The 20,369-nt window shown below is 40.7% G+C and overlaps 1 protein-coding gene across 4 annotated transcripts in view; it reads right to left on the bottom strand.

Moving 5' to 3' along the window:
* RFTN1 (raftlin, lipid raft linker 1) overlaps positions 1 to 20,369 on the bottom strand; it is a 102,389-nt gene that overhangs the window by 7,833 nt on the left and 74,187 nt on the right. For all 4 annotated transcript variants that reach the window (XM_064444319.1, XM_064444317.1, XM_064444316.1 and 1 more), the window contains exons 6-8: positions 20,049 to 20,252; positions 11,153 to 11,268; positions 361 to 464 (exon numbers count right to left, since the gene is read on the bottom strand). In XM_064444319.1, coding sequence (XP_064300389.1) covers positions 361 to 464; positions 11,153 to 11,268; positions 20,049 to 20,252 — 424 coding nt within the window. The remainder of the gene's footprint in view (positions 1 to 360; positions 465 to 11,152; positions 11,269 to 20,048; positions 20,253 to 20,369) is intronic.

Genomic DNA, 20,369 nt, shown 5'->3' with positions numbered 1-20,369 from the left:
ATAAAATTATTTTTCTTCAGATAGCCAACATCTCACTCCAAATGTCCTAAGGGGAACTACCAGGAGATCCAGAGCAGGAATTTTACAATCACGGAGTTTACAGAGAGGCAGAGACGATACCCAGAAAATTAATGCAGAAACCACACTGCCACCTTGCAGCATTTTGCCCACGTGCTTCCTGCCCCATGTGGCTTGTGATGCTCAGAAAACCCAGAAAACATCTGCAGCAGGGTTTGCAAGGGCAGCATCTGCACGCATGCAAGGAAATCCATGCTAACCGGATAGAGAATTGCTTGTATTGATTGCAGTGCTCATAGGGCAATTTCTCTGGCCAAAAGGCAGCACCCACCCCCTTCCTACCTGTTTGTCTTCACAATTGGAGTAGGGAGCACGCACGTCAGCTGCCAGCCGTATACGGCAAGGGAATTCAGCAGCGGAACGTAATCTGTCTGCACTTCAACTCCCTAGGAAAGAAAAATCAACAGTTAGCATCATCACTTGGAGTGTGACATTCAGTTTGACACAGAAAAAAAAATACTTGAAGAAAAAAATATGTGGGGGGTTTTTTTGGGAGGGAGGAAGGGTTTTTGTACTGAAGTGGATCATTCTGTATGTTCAGCTAGGCAGGAAGGAGAACATTCGAAAACATGAGACACAGGACTGATCACCCGTACATCCCAAAGTGTTAAATGAGTTTGCTTAAAATGGTAAACATCTGTGATCTTGTTTTTACACTGCCTGAGTCATCCATCTAGCTTTAGATGATTCCCGATCTGAACAGGACAAATTTGTTGTATTTTATCAATTTCCTCCTTCTAATCAAAATGATATTCAAGTAGTTAAAAAATGACAACATTGCTTTGCTTGGGTTCTGCTCTTGTCTAGGCTAGACTAAATCCTGAAGATCTGCACTGAAACCAGTTGGGTTACTCTACTGTGATGGATTAAAAGCAAAATGGACAACAACAAAAATAGAACGCAAGTACACATCTATTGCTTTTATCACCCACAAATACACACGGCTTCCTTGTTACTTTGAATCAGGAAATTGGTGGGCGAGACCAAAAATGTTGCTTTTGTCTGGCTCCAGCCACAGATCTATCAGGCAAAGCCTTGCTATTTCTCTTTCTGCTAGATGGCAAACCCTGTAATTCGCACAGAAAGAGCCACTGGTGATTTCAACAAAGACTGTTCCAGTGAGATGTCTAATTACCAAGACTGTCAGTAATTTAACAAATAGATACTAGAGCATATTTACTAGTTTTTAATTTTAATAAACACAAAGCAGGCAAATGGTAACTACTGGTCTCCACAAATATAGCTATATCCCTTTGGAATAACAATTATATTTACCAAAAAGCTCAGGCTGGTTTCATGTGCACGCAAGGAGTTTTAACTGCTGATTCTCAGCACTGAGTAAGGCACAATAGTTCTGCAGCTCCAAAAAAATCCATTTATTCCACAGTAATAAAATAGTCATTTGATCAGAACTAATCCAAATCCTGCTGTAGTTATTTCAAGGTATTTTAGTGAAATCCAGTCTCAGCTATTCCTTTCTTCTAACAAATGTAATTTAGGTCACTTGATATCTTCATAAGTGAATGACTGCCTGACTATACCTATTAAAAACCTGATCATAACTACAAATGCAAATAGCTGAAGAAGCTGTATCAGTCCTGCTTAAAAAGGAAAATGTTTGAAAACTCTACTCCAGAAAGGGCATGCTTTCAGGCTTTCAGGGGACTTACAGAGATACTGCTACTTTACAACACCACCATGTACAGAGCAGAATTGCTGACCCCAGGACAGGAAAGAGATGTTTTGCAAGAGGAGAGCAATACGTCAAAGAAGAGATCAGGACTTATCCTACAGCTGTGATCACGGTAGATTCAGGGTTTCCTCAGACTCCCATTTCCCTCCGTAAGATGGACATTTCTGCCCTCTTTCCAGTTTTTAAAATACAGCGTCCAAGGGTAATGCAAAAACTGTGACTATCTAGATGCCTTTAAGAGCTAATGTCTCAAGAAAACACATTAATAACACACTGAGAATTATGAGATTGGTTAACATCGCCTTCCAAAAATAAAGACAGATATCTGCAACATAAGCATTAAGAATAAGGTCAGAGCATCCACCATCACAAGCTTGCCACGAGGCGCTTGGAACAACACATAAAAGGATCTGACCAAAACATTCCCTCCATCAAACAGTATTTGTAGAGGAAATCCCAGATGGAGCTCACTCATTTAGGGAGTGGAAGACTAGCAGGTCAGGAAAGACTGGCACAGCAGACCTTGTTTGTGCCCCAAGCAACATCTTACGTTGCAAAGATTTCTATTTTGAATTCACTGCCTAAGGCTGGCGATTAGCAAGGAGAACCCACTCCTTGCATCAGGATATGCAACAAATGTCAAAAAATCAGAGGGAGATTATGGCAACAAGGAAGGACATCAATACCATGCAGAGCTCATTTGGCTGCTGCAGAAGCCAAATAATTTCAGGGATGTGCCGTCACTCCTGCCACAGCCCACTGTCCCTGCAGGCTGAGTGGCGAGACACAGCTGGCTTTGGACCTGTCTGACTTGTCAGGATTAAGCATCATCTGCAGCAGATGAGGTTGTATTTCACAATCCCAATGGGCAGAAGGGAAAAGAGCAGGTACAGCACGTTCAAAAGTATAAGGTAATGAGAAATTAAATTTAAGATTAAAGTCAATTAAGCTTAAAGAAAACATTTTTAAAACCTGGAAATGTAAAAGCCTCTGTTGAAAGAGTGCTGTACAACTGTTACAAAAAGGCAGCCTTTTATTTTTCATGTGTGCTGGTACCTGACGCCACCATCTGCACGTTAGGCTGTTTGGAGGAAGGAATCACGTACATTATGCAGAGGTGCACACCTCCTACCAGTTCCACATGATCTTTAAGAAGCTTTCTCCGCTCTGCATGATGCTTCGCTGGAGTCAGACACCACACCTCTTCCCCAGGTCCCTGAGGGAATAAACTACTCCTAATAATTGGCTGCATTTGAAGATTATAGACAAGAGAAAGGAGTCACTCCTGAATAAACAGGTGTAATTCACATGGGCTTCAAGCTCCTTACTTGCAAATACAGATAATTGAAGCTTTCTTTAAGACCACAAGAAATTACTTCTCCCTCCCCCTCCTGAATGATCGGTTGTAATCCTATCCCACGACTGGAATTTGAGTGCCAGCAGGAGTCACAGTTATACAGACCTTTAACTGATGTCATATTAAATGCTTTCCAAAGCAAAAATGATTCTAAACAAACAATGCACTGGGGATGGGTGCAGAGGAAGAGAGTCATTTTGTATTAATTTTATATTTAATACAATAATTAAAATTATTTTATCTACTATTACTTGAGACAATGGAAATAAAATTTCAAACATACAGTTTCATAAGATGAAATCGCAATGCTCTTTCTACCCAGCAAATATTGGATCTGAACACAAGCAGAAGTAGAAAGTACGTGCCAGAGCTCTACTGAAAAAGATGTGTTCAAATAATGCGTCTCAAACTGGGAGACATTTCATTCAGTGAAAGGGTGGAAAATTTTAATTAACTAGCTTCCCACTCTCCTGTGGATGATAAGTAATCTCTGATCACACCTTGAGTGTCAAGAAGCCAGAGCACATTGAGCTAGGTTTTTCCCTTGACTTGTATCACATGAAAAGAATTCATTTTTTTAGAGTTGTACTGTTTGTTTTCAGCATTTTCTCCTTTCACAGTTGCTTCTGCTCATTAGAAAAAAAAAAAAGATTAAAAAATAACAATAATATCTAGGGCAAGCCACACAAACAACTGCATTAACAATTTTTCTTTTCCCCCCCCCCCTACTGCGGCAATTTTAACCACAGCAAGACAATAAACAAGGCAACTACTAAGCTCTTGTGAGACAGAAGTTCTTTAGAAATCATTCCTTCCTGGGTTAAGTGACTGTGATTTACTTACAAGGCAGCTACGGATTGTCACTATTTAATATTTTTTCCAATGTGGATTAAAGAGTGGAAGATTGAAAATACCATTAAATAAATCTTAGTAAAACCTTTATCGGCAAATCCTAACAGACTGCATACTAAGATCTGCAAACAGATGGCAAAGAGGATGGGAAGTAAAAAACACAAGTCGCTTTGAAAGCGTAACCTACTGTTTGTGGGGAAAAAGGGGCAGTGACTTCAAACCCATGTCCTTCAAAAAAATCAAGGGGAGAGCCCACAAGGGCAGCAACGTACTCCCCCAGGCCAGGGCTGGGTACCAGTCCCCACCACTGCCAAAGCCAGAGCTTTCTCCTAGGGCACTGAAGGGAGGAAGAAGAAGTGGTGAAGGCAGGACTTTGTGGAAAAGAGGGAAAATAAAATGAGAGAACCAGAATATATGGGCTGCCTGAGAACAACCCGGTAAAAGCGTGCTGCAAACGTTTTATGTTTGCAGTATCACAGCTGACAAGAAGACTAAATCCAAGCTCTAAATTTGTGAATTATTTGCCTTTTTCCATTTCAGACTTCTTCCAAAAGGTAATTTCTGCTAATAATAGAGCATTATTGATCCACTAAAAACACTTATTGGAAGCAAAAAACAAGTTTCACAAGAGTTTCAGCAGTAAAAGTTGGACTATGCTCCTCTAGTATTGAGCTGCTCCTAAATTTCCATGTGTCATACACCACAGCACCTTGCTAGCAGACACTCGCTACACATCCATTAGCTGTACAGCAGAGGGGTATGTGACAGCTCCTGCACGCTTAGACACCACCAGCGGCTTTTGGCAGCAGATGGGGTCACTGACTAACACAGACTAGCTGCCAAACTGGGACCTTAGCAGAAAGTTAATAGAAAAAAAAAGTAATACATAAATCCACAGACAGGATTTTTGCTCATTATTCTGGGCATATAGTTGAGAGTTATTTATGATTACTTAATATACGTGAATTCATGCACTGTGAAATATTTTTGAGCCTATAATGAGGCTGTAACACTATATGGCATAGCATCCTGTTAAGACAGTTTTTCTGCAATTCAGATGTATCCATCACAGTTTCAATACGCACATAGGCTGCTGAGTAGCATTCACATCTGTCTCCACATCTAGGGTAAAATAAAAAACAACCAAAAAACCGTCCTGTGCCCACAAAGCCCACTTCTCTCAGTGACTTCCGCAGATGCAAATGCTACTTTCTAGCATATGTATAAACTAACAAAAACATCTGAGTGCTCCTGATACTGCCTGCACCTGTAACACAGAAGCACACGTTTGCGTAGCACACAATTTTGCGCTTATAGAAGCACAGGATAGGCAGGAAAAGCTCCACAAGGTGAGCGTGTTGACATGGAGGGCTCTCCACAAAGGATGCTTGGAAGTATCTTATGAAATGGGTTAAACTTACTATTGCACAGGCAACATACACGTGACAGGACAACTCCACATAATTGGCCATGGAGCACAAGAAATAAATGTGATCTGGCAATCCATCAGTACTTTTTCTTAAGTAACTCTGGCATTTTTAGTTTCACAGTTCCTGCAACACTTGTGCACTGTACCTTAAGGTGAGCGCTGATTTACTCATTTTGTCCATCAACTGTTTTGGGGGAAAAACCCAACATAGAAAAACACTACCTGAGAACTTGTATACTCCAGGGTCCCTTACAGCTTGATCATCTCCATGCAGCTTCCTCAGCATAATTTCCTTTGGTAATAATTTATTCTCGAACAAAATTTGGTTTTTGCAAAAAGGCTTTGTGCACCACTCCACCATTATGGAACTAATAACCTATTTCCATGTGAGAAATGCAGCTGAAGCACAGACCCTCTGCTTCCATGGGTTTGTGCAGCAGAAGAGCAAATGTTGGCACTGCCCTTCACTTATGTGCAGGCTGCGTATGTGATTTATGGGGCCCCAGCACCTGCTTCCCACATGCCTCAAAATGCTGAGGTCTCTCCCAAACCCGCCTGGCAGCAGCACAGGGTCAAAGAGGTGCATTAGCCAGGGCACTACTCCATGGTTAAAGGTGACCTGCTGGGGAAAAGAAACATGACTTGTGCCCTGTGTGGTTTTTTAAAAAAGTATAAAAGAGGACCGAAATACTTTTCCTCAGCTTATTCTGAAGTGTCAAGTTCAGATCTGGTATGCTCACTTTTTCCTGAAAGATTTTACGGGTGAGCAGGGGAACTAATTCTTATCTCTGATCTTGTCACAAACCTAAGCAAACGGTACACAGATAGGAAATTATTTTTTTTATTATTCAGACTGTTCTAAATCCTGTGCTTTTCTGCCTGTTTAGTTCAAGTGCCCTTTACTCACATGGAAGAAGTGTTCACTTTGTTCTTAATGTTCAATACTGCAAGTACCAGGAAAGTTCCACATTCATATTGCTAGATTTTATTACTAAATTTATCAACAAAACCAAAGAAAGATTAGCCTGTGCATTTTAATCCTATATAGAGCATATGTCTCCTGAATTCAGTAGACAAATATATACATACATATGCTGCTTTCACATCTCACATAAAAGAAAGAAACAAGAACTATAAAAACTTGTTGAAGATAACAAGCTCCTGAAGGTTTTTGTTCAGCTTTTCCTGAAAAGCAACGAGGGACAAAGTGCTGAAATATTACGCCCAGGCTACATGTATGTCCTTTGGGTGGTAAAGAGGGTCACGCACACAACTGCATTTCATGCCCATCACCATCAGCTCCTTTGCTGACCTGGTCATGCCTTTCTCCCATGGCTAGAGACAGCAGAGTGTAGCTTAACTGACATATGACCTAAATCAGATTTACAGACAAATCAAATCCTGATTTCCAGGGAATTTGTTTCAAGGCTTACATTAAGGCAACTTGCAACCTAGGCTTAGCAGACATAATTTGTTAAATCTTTTGATATGTTGCACTTTAAAAGGTTCACCACATCTACAATGGATACTGACCCCATTCAGTTCTGCCAGGGAAATGGCAACACCATGATGTATTTGAGATTTTAACTCGTGTCAGTCCACCAAAGATATGATATAGCAAAAAATAAAAAGTGACGAATCACCAGCTGAAGGTTTTCAATAAGAAAATACCTGCACATCATGGACAATATTTTCAGAATGAACAAGGCTTCAGAAGCAGAACAATGTCGAAATCTAAATAAATATTACAGCCTCAACTTTAAAGACAGCATTAGCTATTTTGTCTTGGGTAATGGGGAAGAGAAGGTGACAGATTAGAGGTGGGGAGAGGGAAATTATGCAGGCTCTGATTAATCAGGACTGTCTACCCACATTTGCCTACACAAGCAGAATTAAAACCATCAAACAAGTTTCAGTGCTAGATCTCAGAGGCTGCGGTGGAAATAATGTGCCCTGACATTTTTAGAGTTAAAGTGATAGGGATGAGAGCAGCATTTTGTCATTAGCGATCCTGTGGTCATTTGCAGAGGATGCCACAGCTCTGCTTTGAGAAGAAGGAGTTAAATTACTCAGAGTTATTACATCCTGTCTGCTGCTTGGCGGGACCACATACTGTGACAGCTTCGAGCTTTACATCCTCTACAAACTGACATTTTACATGCATACCGAGTGCATCACACTGTTCAGCTTGTTTTCTCTATTAGCCGTAGCAATTAAAAAGGCAGCACTTTCTCTAAGAGAGAACTCCTCTCTGTCACCTGTATGGTTAAATAGCAGAACTTCACCTTTTCATTTAGAAAGGTTCTCTTTTTATTACTAAGGGCATCATACATGCTACACGTCTTCCTTTTTAAAACAGCTTTCCTCTATTGTGGCCAGGATTCTTTTGTTTGTTTCTTCTTAATTGAGATACAGCACAATAAATTTGCGTTCAGTTCAGACCATACCTGAACAAGTCCATAGCTCATCCAGGTAATCAAATTTGATACAAATTTAAAATAAGGATCCATTATACACATTTATGTCATGCTGCCCACCAGGGCTTCTTCCATTGCCTTGGTACAAATGAACACAACGAATGGAAAAGGTTAGTCTAGATCAGAGCTGAACCTATATATATATATATATATAAATAAAGTCTACATTAATGAGTCATTCCACTGCTCCATAATTATCTCTGTGATAATTATATTTTGAAGTACTCATAACAGAAACAAAGCCTTTACTGGCTTTCAGACATCATCTGTCATTACTGAATTCTGTCTCCTTCCTTCTACATCCCCCATTTTCCAGTCCCTTCCTCTGCCACTGCATTATTCTGTGTTTATGGTAAATAAAGGTGAATTCTGACAGGTTTTAACAGAGAGGCAACTTGGTCTTCTGGGTATGACGCTGGGCCAGTGCCTACGTATCCTCCAGCTTTCAGTATTTCTTTCTTTCATTTGATGACTTTACCTACCTATGCTTATTATGTCTCAAAATGTATGAGGCATGAAATATCCAGGCAGTTATTTAAATGTCAGAAGAAAACAGGGGTGGTCACCTCTGCTCTTCCTCTAAATGGGTAAGACCTTTGCAAGAGTTGCCCAATGCCTCAACCTCCTTCCTTCACAGCAGGCTTTTTCTTCTCTGTAGTCTTCCACTTTCAGGTTGGTGGGTAACATGTTCATACAGTCCTCAAAAGAGAGGCACTTGATCTCAGAAAAGCACAGTTGCCATCATCCAAACTTTAAATTACAGCAGAGAATAACCTGATCATACCAACAAGCTGTGTATATGTTACCAATCAGTTTCTGAAATGGCACAAACCAAATCTTATGTCTGGAAAAGAGACTCTCCACGTTAGCCCTCACACAGACATGGTGTGCAGCACTCAGCACCTCTTGACACACCAGACGTTACTGAGGTTGATTCCTTAATCTGTTGACTAGCTGTGTCTCCAGCATGGAATTGCTAGAATTGAAGGCAAATGATAGTCCAGCTGCCAGGGCTCTGATGCTCCAAGGGGCCCTTCTAGAAGACACTCCTCTGCTGTGTCCTAGTGTTTTGGTCACCACTCTGCCATTGCAGGATCCCCATTATCAGACGCTGTGCTTGTCACATAGCTTGGGACAAACTTTCTTGTGTCCACACAGAGCAAACAAAGAGGTGCGTAGCGGCCATTATGTGTAACTGTGCTGCAATATTCTACTGAGACAGAATTCGCTGTCTCAGAGCCAATATTCCCCCAGACCAAGATTCCATTTAACTCAGAAAGGTGTCTCCAACAGGGCTGTAAGTGACAGTGAAGGAAGAGTTATATATACCAGGGCAAGCATGCAGGATACCTGTCCCAAATATTTTGTGTACTTCCTCTCAGCACGTCTGGTTTAGTTTCTACTGCAAAGAATCCAGTTTGTGCAATATGAGACCATTCTGTGATGTGAAGTGGGGAGGATCAGGGCGTTCACTTCAAAAATGCACTCCTGATCTGAATTAAAATGCTTATATAAACACAGAGATAGATAAGGTAGTAGAAAAAACCAACATCGCTTCCACCTGGACCAATCTAAACGTCTCGAACCCACAGCATTCTTCAGAAAGGAGCTCCACAGATCTGCTGCCTGCTGTACTAAGAATTACCCGAATTATCTCCTTTTTGTTTGTTTTGCACCTGGCCCTGACTAGAGCCATCGGACAACCCTTAGTTCTTATACTGGAAGAGATGGCAAACAGTCAATCGCTATTTACATGCCTCTCATGATTTAGGAGACCTCTGCCTATTCCATGCCCTGTAGGCTCTTCTCTTTTCCAGGCTAAAAGGACAAACCATATAAAATCTTGTTAATATGGAAGCTGTCTGTATCACTGATCATCCTCACTGCTCTTCTCTGAGCACTTACAGTGCTAACATAACCTTCCAAAAGAAGCTGCTGTAAAACCATGGCTTATACAGTAGTATATAGTAGTATATGCTTGCTGTTTCACCCTCTATTCCTTTCCTAGCAGTTTTTAACATATGGTTAACATTAAAGCTTCTTAACATTTGCCTTCTTCATCAGCACTGACCTAATGCACCCATGGAACCATCTGTCATTATCCCAAAACCTTGCTCCTGAGTGGCAACACCACAATTTGACCCTGAAAATGAACAAGAACTTACAGTCAAGACTATAATAACTGGAATAACATTAAAAGTGATATAGGAATAATTTCTTCAGATGCACATTAGTATGAGAAAAGCTGCCATTAATGCATTATACTCTTCTTCGAGAAGTTTCTAGCCATTATTATATGGCCATTTCTTGCTACGCAACAAATTCATTGTCTAATAACCAAGATGTTAATCCTAGTCTCCTGGAATTTTACACATTTAGTCCAGCATCTGTCCCGTTTTCCCTTAATCCATCCTTCTGGCATGTGTGTGCCTTGCTTGTCGTTCTGAGGATTTTACACCATTTACAATATCTTCCGAGTGAAAAGATCAGGCATCGCCTTTATAGATACATAACATCTACTTCTGGCAGACTGGAGTAATCAAATGAAAGAAAGAAACAAACAAACAAACAAAAAATTCCAAGAGTTACACAATGGTGTCTTCTTCCCCATGATCTTTTTGTTTCAAGTCACAAAGAATTTTAAGCCCAGCTTTTCAATTACCTATCTGTGTATCAAATTTGTTGTGGAAACTGGTACTTACTCATCTGATCTAAACAGTGTTTCTACTGATCTGAGTATGCGCTTAGATCAGGAAAAAGCCAATCTATGACACACATGGTTTGTTTACAGGGACCTATTCAGAATACACAGTTCTTTTAGCGGATGAAGGAGGTCAGACAGAAGCAAATGCAGTTATCTGTACATTCCTACTGCAGCCAAGCCTACCTAAAGGGCTGCTGCCCTTAGAACTGTGACGCTACGGTGACTTGTGCGATCATGTTGCCCTGACAACCAATGGAGATCCTCTTTACAGTTAATCTAGCAGACATCTGTATTTTTGTGACAGAAAGCCCTGAGTTTCATTGCTCACCATCACTCACATTTCCCACACCCCCAATAAAGCACAGAGATGATCAAAATCAGAAGTGAATCGTACAAACCTAGAGTGCGGTTAACTGGCATTAATTGTTACATCGCATCCCTTTACCTCAGTTGTCTGCCTGGTATTGTCAAAGCACAACTCAGTATGTGACAGTCTGTCTCACAGTCTTGGAGTGTTTTGATTTACAAAAAAAAAAAATTCAAAGAAAAACTGCACACGTACCTTCAGGACAGTCCACTGCTCTACAACAATTGCATCATAGCCCTGCATGATTTTATTGTCTTCCACAGCAACATCTTCAAAGAGAAATACTCCATCCATTGTCCCATGCAGAGAATCTGTGAAAACACAGGGTTATCTGTAAGCTTTATGGAACACACCCCATGTGGAGTGAGGAATTTGAATTTATTAATAACAAATTCTTCCAAGGATGTTAATTAAAAAGTGCATAGACTTTCCTCTGACGGTCCAGCTATATTAAATGAATGAGACTAATATCTCTAGCCATTTTTAAGAACAATCCTACTATCTAATAGCAAACCTCACCATCCACTCCGTTGTTCCACAGCTCTCCCATTTTGAGCAGGCAAAATTAATTCAGTCCTCAGTTCAGCAGTACTGCTCACCTACTTGAAGATATACACACACTTTGGGGGCTAAAGACCATGTATTATGTCAACTTTTCAAGCGCTTTTGAAGGTACACTGATATTAATGACTACACCCATTCATTCACACAAGCCACAACCCTACATATGGATCAGCCGTTGCAGTTACAGTGATGTACATGGACTAAAGATGATCTGGCATATCTGAACAGTGTGAAAGAAAAGATACATTCATAACTGCTTAATCAATTTATAAAGGCATTTTGACCATCTGGTTTAGTGGCTCTCTATTCTCATTTGCATTCCCAGCACGTTCAGCCTTTTTTCAGACAACACATACTATTAAAGTTACTTGAGCAGCACTTTCTCCTTCAATACAGCCGTGTACCCCATAATCAGCAATCACTCCCATACACAAGAACTCAAGTTTTGTCAGGTTCGTGACAGAACAGAATCACAAAAAACTGAAAAAAAAGACTTACCTTTCTTTGCTAAAATAAGCTAAGTGATGAAGCAATAGAATCATATTTATTAAAACTGTAAATAAGCAGTACTGTACTCTCACGAACACAGAAAACTCCTCTCGCATCGTCACAAAGCATGTTTTTCAGCCTTTCTAGTTTAAACAATACATTTACACTGTATGACTAATTGTAAAGACCTTGCTCATCCCCTTCCCAAGTGTTGTAGTTTGCATGATAGTTTCTTTACATTTAACCACACGTGCCAAACCAACAGATTCCTGAACTGACAGGAGAGTCTTCTGGATCAGTCTGCTTAGCTGTTTCATCAGGTCCTCTTGCTTTCCCTGGAGGATGTTACAAGGTTAAGAATGCCAGCAGGAAGGCATCGCTGCCTCCAAGGGACAACATGTATCAAGCTCAGAACCACTTTTCACAAAGGAGGCAGTGAAGAGGATTAAGAGGCTTCCTACTTCTTGCAGACACAGTCTCTAGTCCAACATCTTCTGATGTCATTATATGATCTAAATTCAATTTATTATCTGGAAGTAATTTGTTGTGGGCCTTGCCCAGAACAAACCAGACTCCTACAGTTGGAGTCTTATGTCTACACACTGTAGCAAGACTGTTGCTGCAGGTGTCGAGCATTCGCACACCCCTTTGCTTCTATGTGCACAGTCCACTACTCTCTCTTGCTGCAGTTTCAATCAAGTCATTAAGTGCTACGTGAGCAGATGCAATTACTTGTATCTAAACTAACACAGCTTTTTTTTCTTTTTTTTTCTTTTTTTTTTTTTTTTGAGTTGGGCTCTGAAGGAAAAGAAGTTGTAAACCACTTACTAGGGACCCTTCTTGGGATTCCGTTGGGAGACTCAAAGTAGAAAAACACACTGCCTACTTTCACACTGACTCTCCCCAGGTAGGTTTCCTGTAACTCTGTTTAGAATACAGACAGACAAAGTCTCCTCACCACTGCAGCAAGCCGGTATTACCCATTGCTCCAAGGAGGATGGGCTGGACTACAAAGCAGTAACTCCTGTCATCTAGATAGTTTTCTCATCCAGGTGAGGAGAACGGATGTTTTTGTTGTAAAATAACAGGACAGATCACTAAGTAGCTGGGCTACAGGTTAGAAAACACAGGGAGAACAAGCTTGCCACATACAAATAGGCACAAGATTTAATTATCATATTTCATTCAGAAATGGCACTTTGTCAGATCCTACATTTCAACGTGGGAACCAATTCAACTTCTGTGCAATATATTATGTTCCAACACCCAAACCCATACCCAAATCTATTTTAGGATGCATAAATAACCCTTTAATTTTACAAAGCAGGGATGACAGGACAGCCCCTAAGGCTGAAAGCAGAAACCCATATATCCGTACTAGACACAGACACCCAGGTCTTGCCAGGAAGCTTTATACGGTGCCGGTGCACTGCTCCTGCATCGTGAATTTTCTTAATGAAATTCAGTGTCGCACTGTTGGCACAACTGCAGCTTGAGCTCACCCCACGTGTTTGCCAGCTAATTAATAAGCGATCAAAACACAATCAGCATGTGTGCGTTTACATTCACTCGTAAATCATCCTTTATGTTTCACTCTGCTGCGCATTCCACTCATGCAGTTCACAGCTTCCACATATGTGAACATTATGGCACATATGTAATGTTTTAGAAACTAATAGCTGAGCTTGTGAGACCCTACAAGCAGCAGATAAACTTGACTGCGCTTCCTTGTTCGATATGCAACTATTACTGTTGAATGCTACATCCAATCAATCCTAAAATCCATTAATTTTTTGGCCAGGAAAGAAACCTACAGAAAAGGAGAAACCTGGAAGGGGAAAAATGATGAGGGAGTTACAGCTGCTGCATGCTCAGCAGAGTGATGCTGGTGAAAACTCTGTAAGAGAAACTGTTTGATGATGTTTATTAAGATTTTCCCCCTTAACCATAACCAAGTCTCCTCTCTACCTGTCGTGCCACAACATTTCAACTTTCATACCATGAATGCATGTCCTTAGCTGTCCATCTTCCCTTTTACAAGTCATCTACTGCTCTTGCAGATGAAAAGGGGAGATAAAGGAGAGAATAAATGGATCATTAATTCCTTCACATGTGAAGCACTTGGGATGCTGAGAATAATTGGGAGAAAGGAGAAAACAGCACAAAAAAGGAACTAAGGAGGTCATATTTTGGAAAAAAGACACCCGTAACCCTTGCTATGGTGTCAGGATCAGCAGCAATTCCAGGGAAACTCTTACACTGAGGTGTGGAAGGGCAAGGAGATGGATAGATGCACTGAGTCTACCTGCAATACTTCTATCACACAGATGCTCCAGAGTCTGCAGCAACTTAAGTCTACAGTCACATGTTCTAGGTGAGATTCACATAATCTAACATTAGACATTTATGATATAGAGGTCTACAGCTGAGTTAGTCACCCAAGGCTCGCTCTCTACAGCTGAAGGAGAGAAAGACCTCAGGAGGTCTCCCATCCACCTGCGTCTTCCAGAGTGTGAAAAAGTTTAAATGATAAAAAAGTTTTTCTTTATATCCAGCCAGGACCTCTTGTTTCAATTTATGCACATTTTTTCTCATCCTCCTGCCATACACCTTGGTCAAGAGCCTGGTCCATCTTCTTGATAGTCTCCTCACAGGCACTGCCAGGCACTGTTAGGTCCCCCAAAGCTGTTCCTTCTCCAGGCTGAACCAATCCAGCTCCTTCAGTCTTTCCTCACAGGACAAGTGCTCCATCCACTGACTATCTTGTTGGCCTTCTGCTAAGCTAGCTCCAGTTTGTCAGTATCTTCCCTGCCCCCTTTCAGGGAGGGCTCAAAACTGGACACAGTATGTGGCCTAGATGCAATCTAATAAGCACCAAGTAGAGGAAGATAAACACTGTCTTTTATCTACTGGCTATATTCTTGTCATTACAGCCTGGTATGCTGTTGCCTTACGTACTGCCAGGGCATGCTGCTGGTTCGTCTTCAGCTTGCTGCCTGCTAACATCCCCCAGGACCTTTTCCAACAGAGCTGCTACCCAGCCAGACAGTCCCCAGCCTGGATTAGTAAAAAGGCTTCTCCCTTCCCAGAGGCAGGGCATCTGTTCTTGTGGAATTTCAAAAAACTCCTGCTGTCATGTTCTTCCAGCCTGTCCAGGTCCCTCTGGACAGCAGCCCAGTGCTGAAGCACATCATCTGCACCCGTGAGTATGGGATCATCTGCAAATTTGACAAAATCAAGCCCTGTTGCCTGCTCTGCATCATTGACAAAGTTGTTAAACACAATTGGTCCCAGGACAGATCTCTGTGGTACTCCACTTATTACCTCAGGTATAGTGTGACCTATTAACCACGACCTTCTGAACCTAGCCATACAACCAGTTTTTTTACCTGTCTACTTGTCCTCCCATCTTGGCTCCAGGGTCCTAACTTGGGATACAAAAATACTGTGTGAGCCACTGTCAAACTTCCTTGATGAATTCACCCTAAATGACTTCTACTGCCTTCCCTTCATCCACAAATCCAGTCATTTTATCACAGAAGAATCAGTTTCATCAAGTATGAGTTACTCTTGTTAAATCCATGCTGGCTATTCCCAATCACTTTTTTCTCCTTCATGTGTCCAGAAATGTCTTCCAGGAGGACTCACTCAATGATTTACCCGGGAATGAAGCAAGGCAGACCACCCTGTAGGGTCTCTGGACTGTCTTTTTGGTCTTTTTTTAAAGATGAGGTACAACCTTTTGCAAGTGTTGAAAAACTCCCCTGATCTCCCTGACCTTTCAAAGATGACCATGAGTGGCCTTGTTGTGACACCAGACAGCTCTCCCAGCACCCTGGGATGCAGACCATTTGATCTCTGAAACTCAAGCAATCCCTGTCTTGATCTTCACCCACTGCTGCTAGTCCTGCACCTCCTTGAACCTTGCCTCTAAGCTCAAAGGCCTTGAAGACTCTGTCAGTGAAGAATAAGGCAAAGGAGGCACTGAGTATCTCAGTCTTACCTAGGTTTGCTGACACTAAATCACCCCCTGCAATCTATCTGACCCCTTTTAGATATTTGATGTAGGATGAGGTGGATCACAACACAAATCCTACTGACTATATTGGTATAGGCCTAGATTGCCACTGACTGTAACGGCTCTTCTGAGTGACAACACATATGCAGGTACCCTCAGGGTTTGCCCTGCCTACGTTTATTCAGCTGAACCTTACCTAACCTATCTACAAAGATTGGCCGTCTAAAGCTTTAGACGGTGAGTTAGTCTTTACGGTTTCCACTGTTTCTCATGCAAGGTATTTCCAATTCTCACGCAGTTGTATTCTTTTTGGTAATCCCTTGTTTAACAAGATTTAGCTTCTGGAACTTAGCCTACATTAAAAAGTTCTTTAGTAATTCCAAACGTTAGTTCATTTGCAATAGAGCAGTAAGGAAAGCCAATAAAACAAACCATTTTGAGTTTGCCGTTTGTGGTATCATTTCCCAAACTCTACTCTTGAACTGACATAACTTCACTCTTTCTTAAAGAAAAGGCTCTGAACGTAAAGGTTACAATCATTGTCTTTCCTCTGAAAATGTTCCATTACCACTGCATTTTTTATTAGTGTCTCCTACTGTGCACAAAAAGCTATTTTCACTGGGTTGTATAAATATTTGATGTAGCTCAGTTGACAAAAAGCTGTTTTGATGTTCTTGCTTCTGATTTACAAGAAGTATATGGGAAAAGATTTCTTACTTTACCGTGAGAGCTTTCCCAGTGGGCAACAATTTTCCCTTTGTTGTCTTTGAACTACAAATCCCCCTTATCTAGGAAACTAACCTTTAGGCTGCTGTTGCTCTCAATGAGGAAAACTAGCTATCTGTGGCTTTACGTGGCATGTGACCTGAATGTTGGCCTTTGCTTCATATTTATATTCCTCCTCCTCCTCCACCTTCAGTACACACAGAGAAAAATAATTCCATATGGATGGTAAAAACCTCAGCCCTTTAGTGGATAAAGTGACTCTAATTGGCCAAATGCATCACTGGTTCATCTCCGTCAGAGGCAGTGCGAATACAACAGAGACAATCAATTTGACCCTCTAAAAACCTGCCTATTTTCCTCTTCCAAGCAACTCACATTTTGTTTCACTTGCTTTATCTTTAAGTACTGCCAGTGTTTTCTGGTTGGTTGGCTGGCTTTTTTCTAAGTTCGAAAGGCAGGGAAATCACAGACAGAATGGTAAAACAAATACAAGAATGCCAGGCATTTAAAGACCTACAGCTCAAAACAACTGAAGATGAGCAGGCTTGTGATTACTCTGTTAAGGCATCAAAATATAACCTTAGCTTTGACTCTTCCTCCCTTCTCACTCTCACCTTCTCACACTGCTGATTGGAGACTTGCTGTTATAGCAAAGAAAGAGACTCCACCTGTTACATCCTTTTCATGTGCAGTGGTATTAATCTGTAGCTTGCTGCTACAGCCTCCACTTCTCACCAGAAAAGGGCAAGGGTGAAGCCCTATGATCACTTTAGATCACTAGGCAGGATCAGTTTACACCTGGGAGTACAGGCAGAATTAGCAACAACATGAGTGGGATGAAAAACACCAGCAAGTTACTGAACTACAAATTTGCATAACTGTTATTTGTCAACATAAGAACATTCAAAGACTGAGCAAGCTGCTGTTTCTAACTTACTAGCAAAATCTGAATACATTTAATATATGGTGTATCTCTGTGTGGTTTACATACTGTAATTTGCAATTGTGTTATATTTCTGTTTGTAATTATCTGGTCAATAAGCAAAAAGAAACAATTGTTATCAGTGAACTTTAAAACTCTTTTAGAGACTAATTATTAAACTGTTGGCAGAAGGAAGAAACAGATTTATGACTACCGACAATCTGGAAATCTTCACTTCATTGGGCATTCCAAGGACAAGGGGGAAAAGACGACGACAATAACACTGCTTTTAAGTCTAATAGGCAAAATAATGAACTTGTACTTCAAGCCAGAGAGAAAACCAGCCCCCGGAACAAAGAAATGTGATATAACCAATTAAAGAAAGTATGCTAATACTACCTTAATTTGGAAGAGGATTAATCACTGAATAAGGAGACTAGCTATGAAGAGCAGGATGGGCTGCCGTAAAAGACTAGAAAAAAGTAAGGAGCTGAGAAGCCCTCAGCCCCCTCGTTCTTCCCTCCTCCCTGCCCTGGGTTGTTTCATACTGATTGGTGTATGAGTGAAAAGCTGTTCCGTTTCCCTGCAGCACAGGAAAATTTTAGGATTTCAATCATAAACACATAAGTGCAACTGACAGCAACTTACAGATGTTCTTAGCAAATGTTCTTCTAATAGCATGGGCATGTTTGTGGCATTTTAACATAACTGTTCTAATTAATACACTTTTAGAAGTGTTAACTCTTGAGCTTTTTGACTCCTAAACCTGTTCTTCCTGTGACTGTAAAATGCTGATAAAAATGATTAATTGCTCATCTTCAATCTCTAATCTAACTTAATCCTGAATCAGTCCTCTTTTATACAATTCATTGTCCTGTTTGTGTAGAAACTTTATCGTCATTCTTCAGTCTACTTTATCATCCTTCAGTCTACTTTATCTATGTCTGCAGGCAGTTATCCAGCACTCCTCACTCTGGTATCCAAGTACATGAACTTCTCCCAGGCCTCTGTTATGTAACTGAACTTTAGAAGTTTAAATAATGGAAAAATGCTGTGTTTAAAGCATTTTAGAGTACACTGATAAGCAATTTTTGTTAGAAAACACTAAGCCTGATAGAGGCAAATCTAATTGTCTCTATGAGTTGCCATTCATACACATAAAGCAAATGACCATTTGTTTTTAAGCAAGTTAACTAGCAATTACAAGGCTTTCCAGGAAGCTGTGTGAAAGCATTCCATCAGCTGAACTTTAGACCTTCCTTTTTTGCTACTTGCTTGCAAAATGAAAAATTAGGATTGCCTGTTAATTTCCTGATTGACTTTTACCAGAACTGACTCTTATTACTATGTTTTATCATGGGTCCTGGAAATCTGACCAGCACAAAATGGGAAGATGATACTCTGGGAATAGTTCCCCTATAATTTTGAGGCACAAACCCACTAATCTTAATAGCAGTGCCCAGACTATGGGTTTCTTCCTTTTGAAGAATGCAAAACAAACCAAAATTAAGTGAAAGATTCAGCTACAAGAACTTTAACCATGAAGTATACTAGTCACATAATTTTCCAGTAAAATTAATCTGGCTGAAACTTCAATATTTTTATATTCAAGTACTTCCCTTGGTTTGTTTTCATGGTCCCTTGGTTACTTCTTCCAGATCCCTACTACCAAAGACCAAAGTCTTTTTTGTACAGCAGGCTTGCCTTCAGAGACACCACGGTGGACATGAGTGTAGTGCAGACTGGCTACAGTATCAAGCTGGATTCAGTGCCACATTTTCACAACACACAAAAATTTGTGGTTTAATCTTCTTTTCTTAAATTAAGACCAACATTTATCCATCACTCATATGAACATACTAAATAGGATGAAACAAACACAGAAGACAATTTCATAAAACACTGTGCCATCAAGGTAAAAAGGGCCTCTGCAAGAATTGGGAGTTAACTGCCTACGTGCTGGCCAGGCGAAACTGGAGGGTCCTTACACTGACCTGCAATCAGACCCAGATGCAGTGTGTGGCTGGACAGCTAAGAGGAAAGCCACTCTTCCAATTTTGTCACCTGTTTTACAACCTTATTAGTTTAATTTATTTTAGTTGGTACTGTTTATTAACTCTGTCTATTTCTGCAATTACAGGATCATCTCTAGTATGTTTATAAAATGCAATACATGATCTGTTTTCCTTATTCAAATGCCAAAATATTTCCTGTGCTTTCATTCCATTTCACTGAAACAGGCTGGTCTAAAACAAATCTGCCCCAAGCCTATATTAAAGCACCTCCCAGATGTCTTCTCTTCAAAGATAATGACCTCTATTAGAGGAGAAAAGAAAATAATCACAGCATAATGCTTTCTGTAATTTCCATACCATTTACCATTCCAAGGCTGAAGATGGCGTTCACCAATGAGCCTCCTTTCCTGAAGTGATCTGTCATGTGCTCCAACCAATTTGCTTCTAAGCTGTTAACAGTCTGCCCATTCCTGGAGATCCTCATAGGGATAGTCACTGTATAATACTGGCTGCATCTTTGTGGGGTTTTTGGCTTGTTGAAGAGAGCGAAGATCTCTGCTTCTACCAAAAAGTAAAGAATGAAGTAATGCAACAACCATATCACAATATTTCAACTAAAACAATGTATAATGCACTGTTTGCCCTTGCTTGGTTACGCAGTGCAACTGCAAAAATTAC

This window comes from Phalacrocorax carbo, chromosome 2 (assembly GCF_963921805.1).
Source record: "Phalacrocorax carbo chromosome 2, bPhaCar2.1, whole genome shotgun sequence".
Taxonomy (NCBI): Eukaryota; Metazoa; Chordata; class Aves; order Suliformes; family Phalacrocoracidae; genus Phalacrocorax; species Phalacrocorax carbo.
This window is presented reverse-complemented; position numbering and strand designations above follow the sequence as displayed.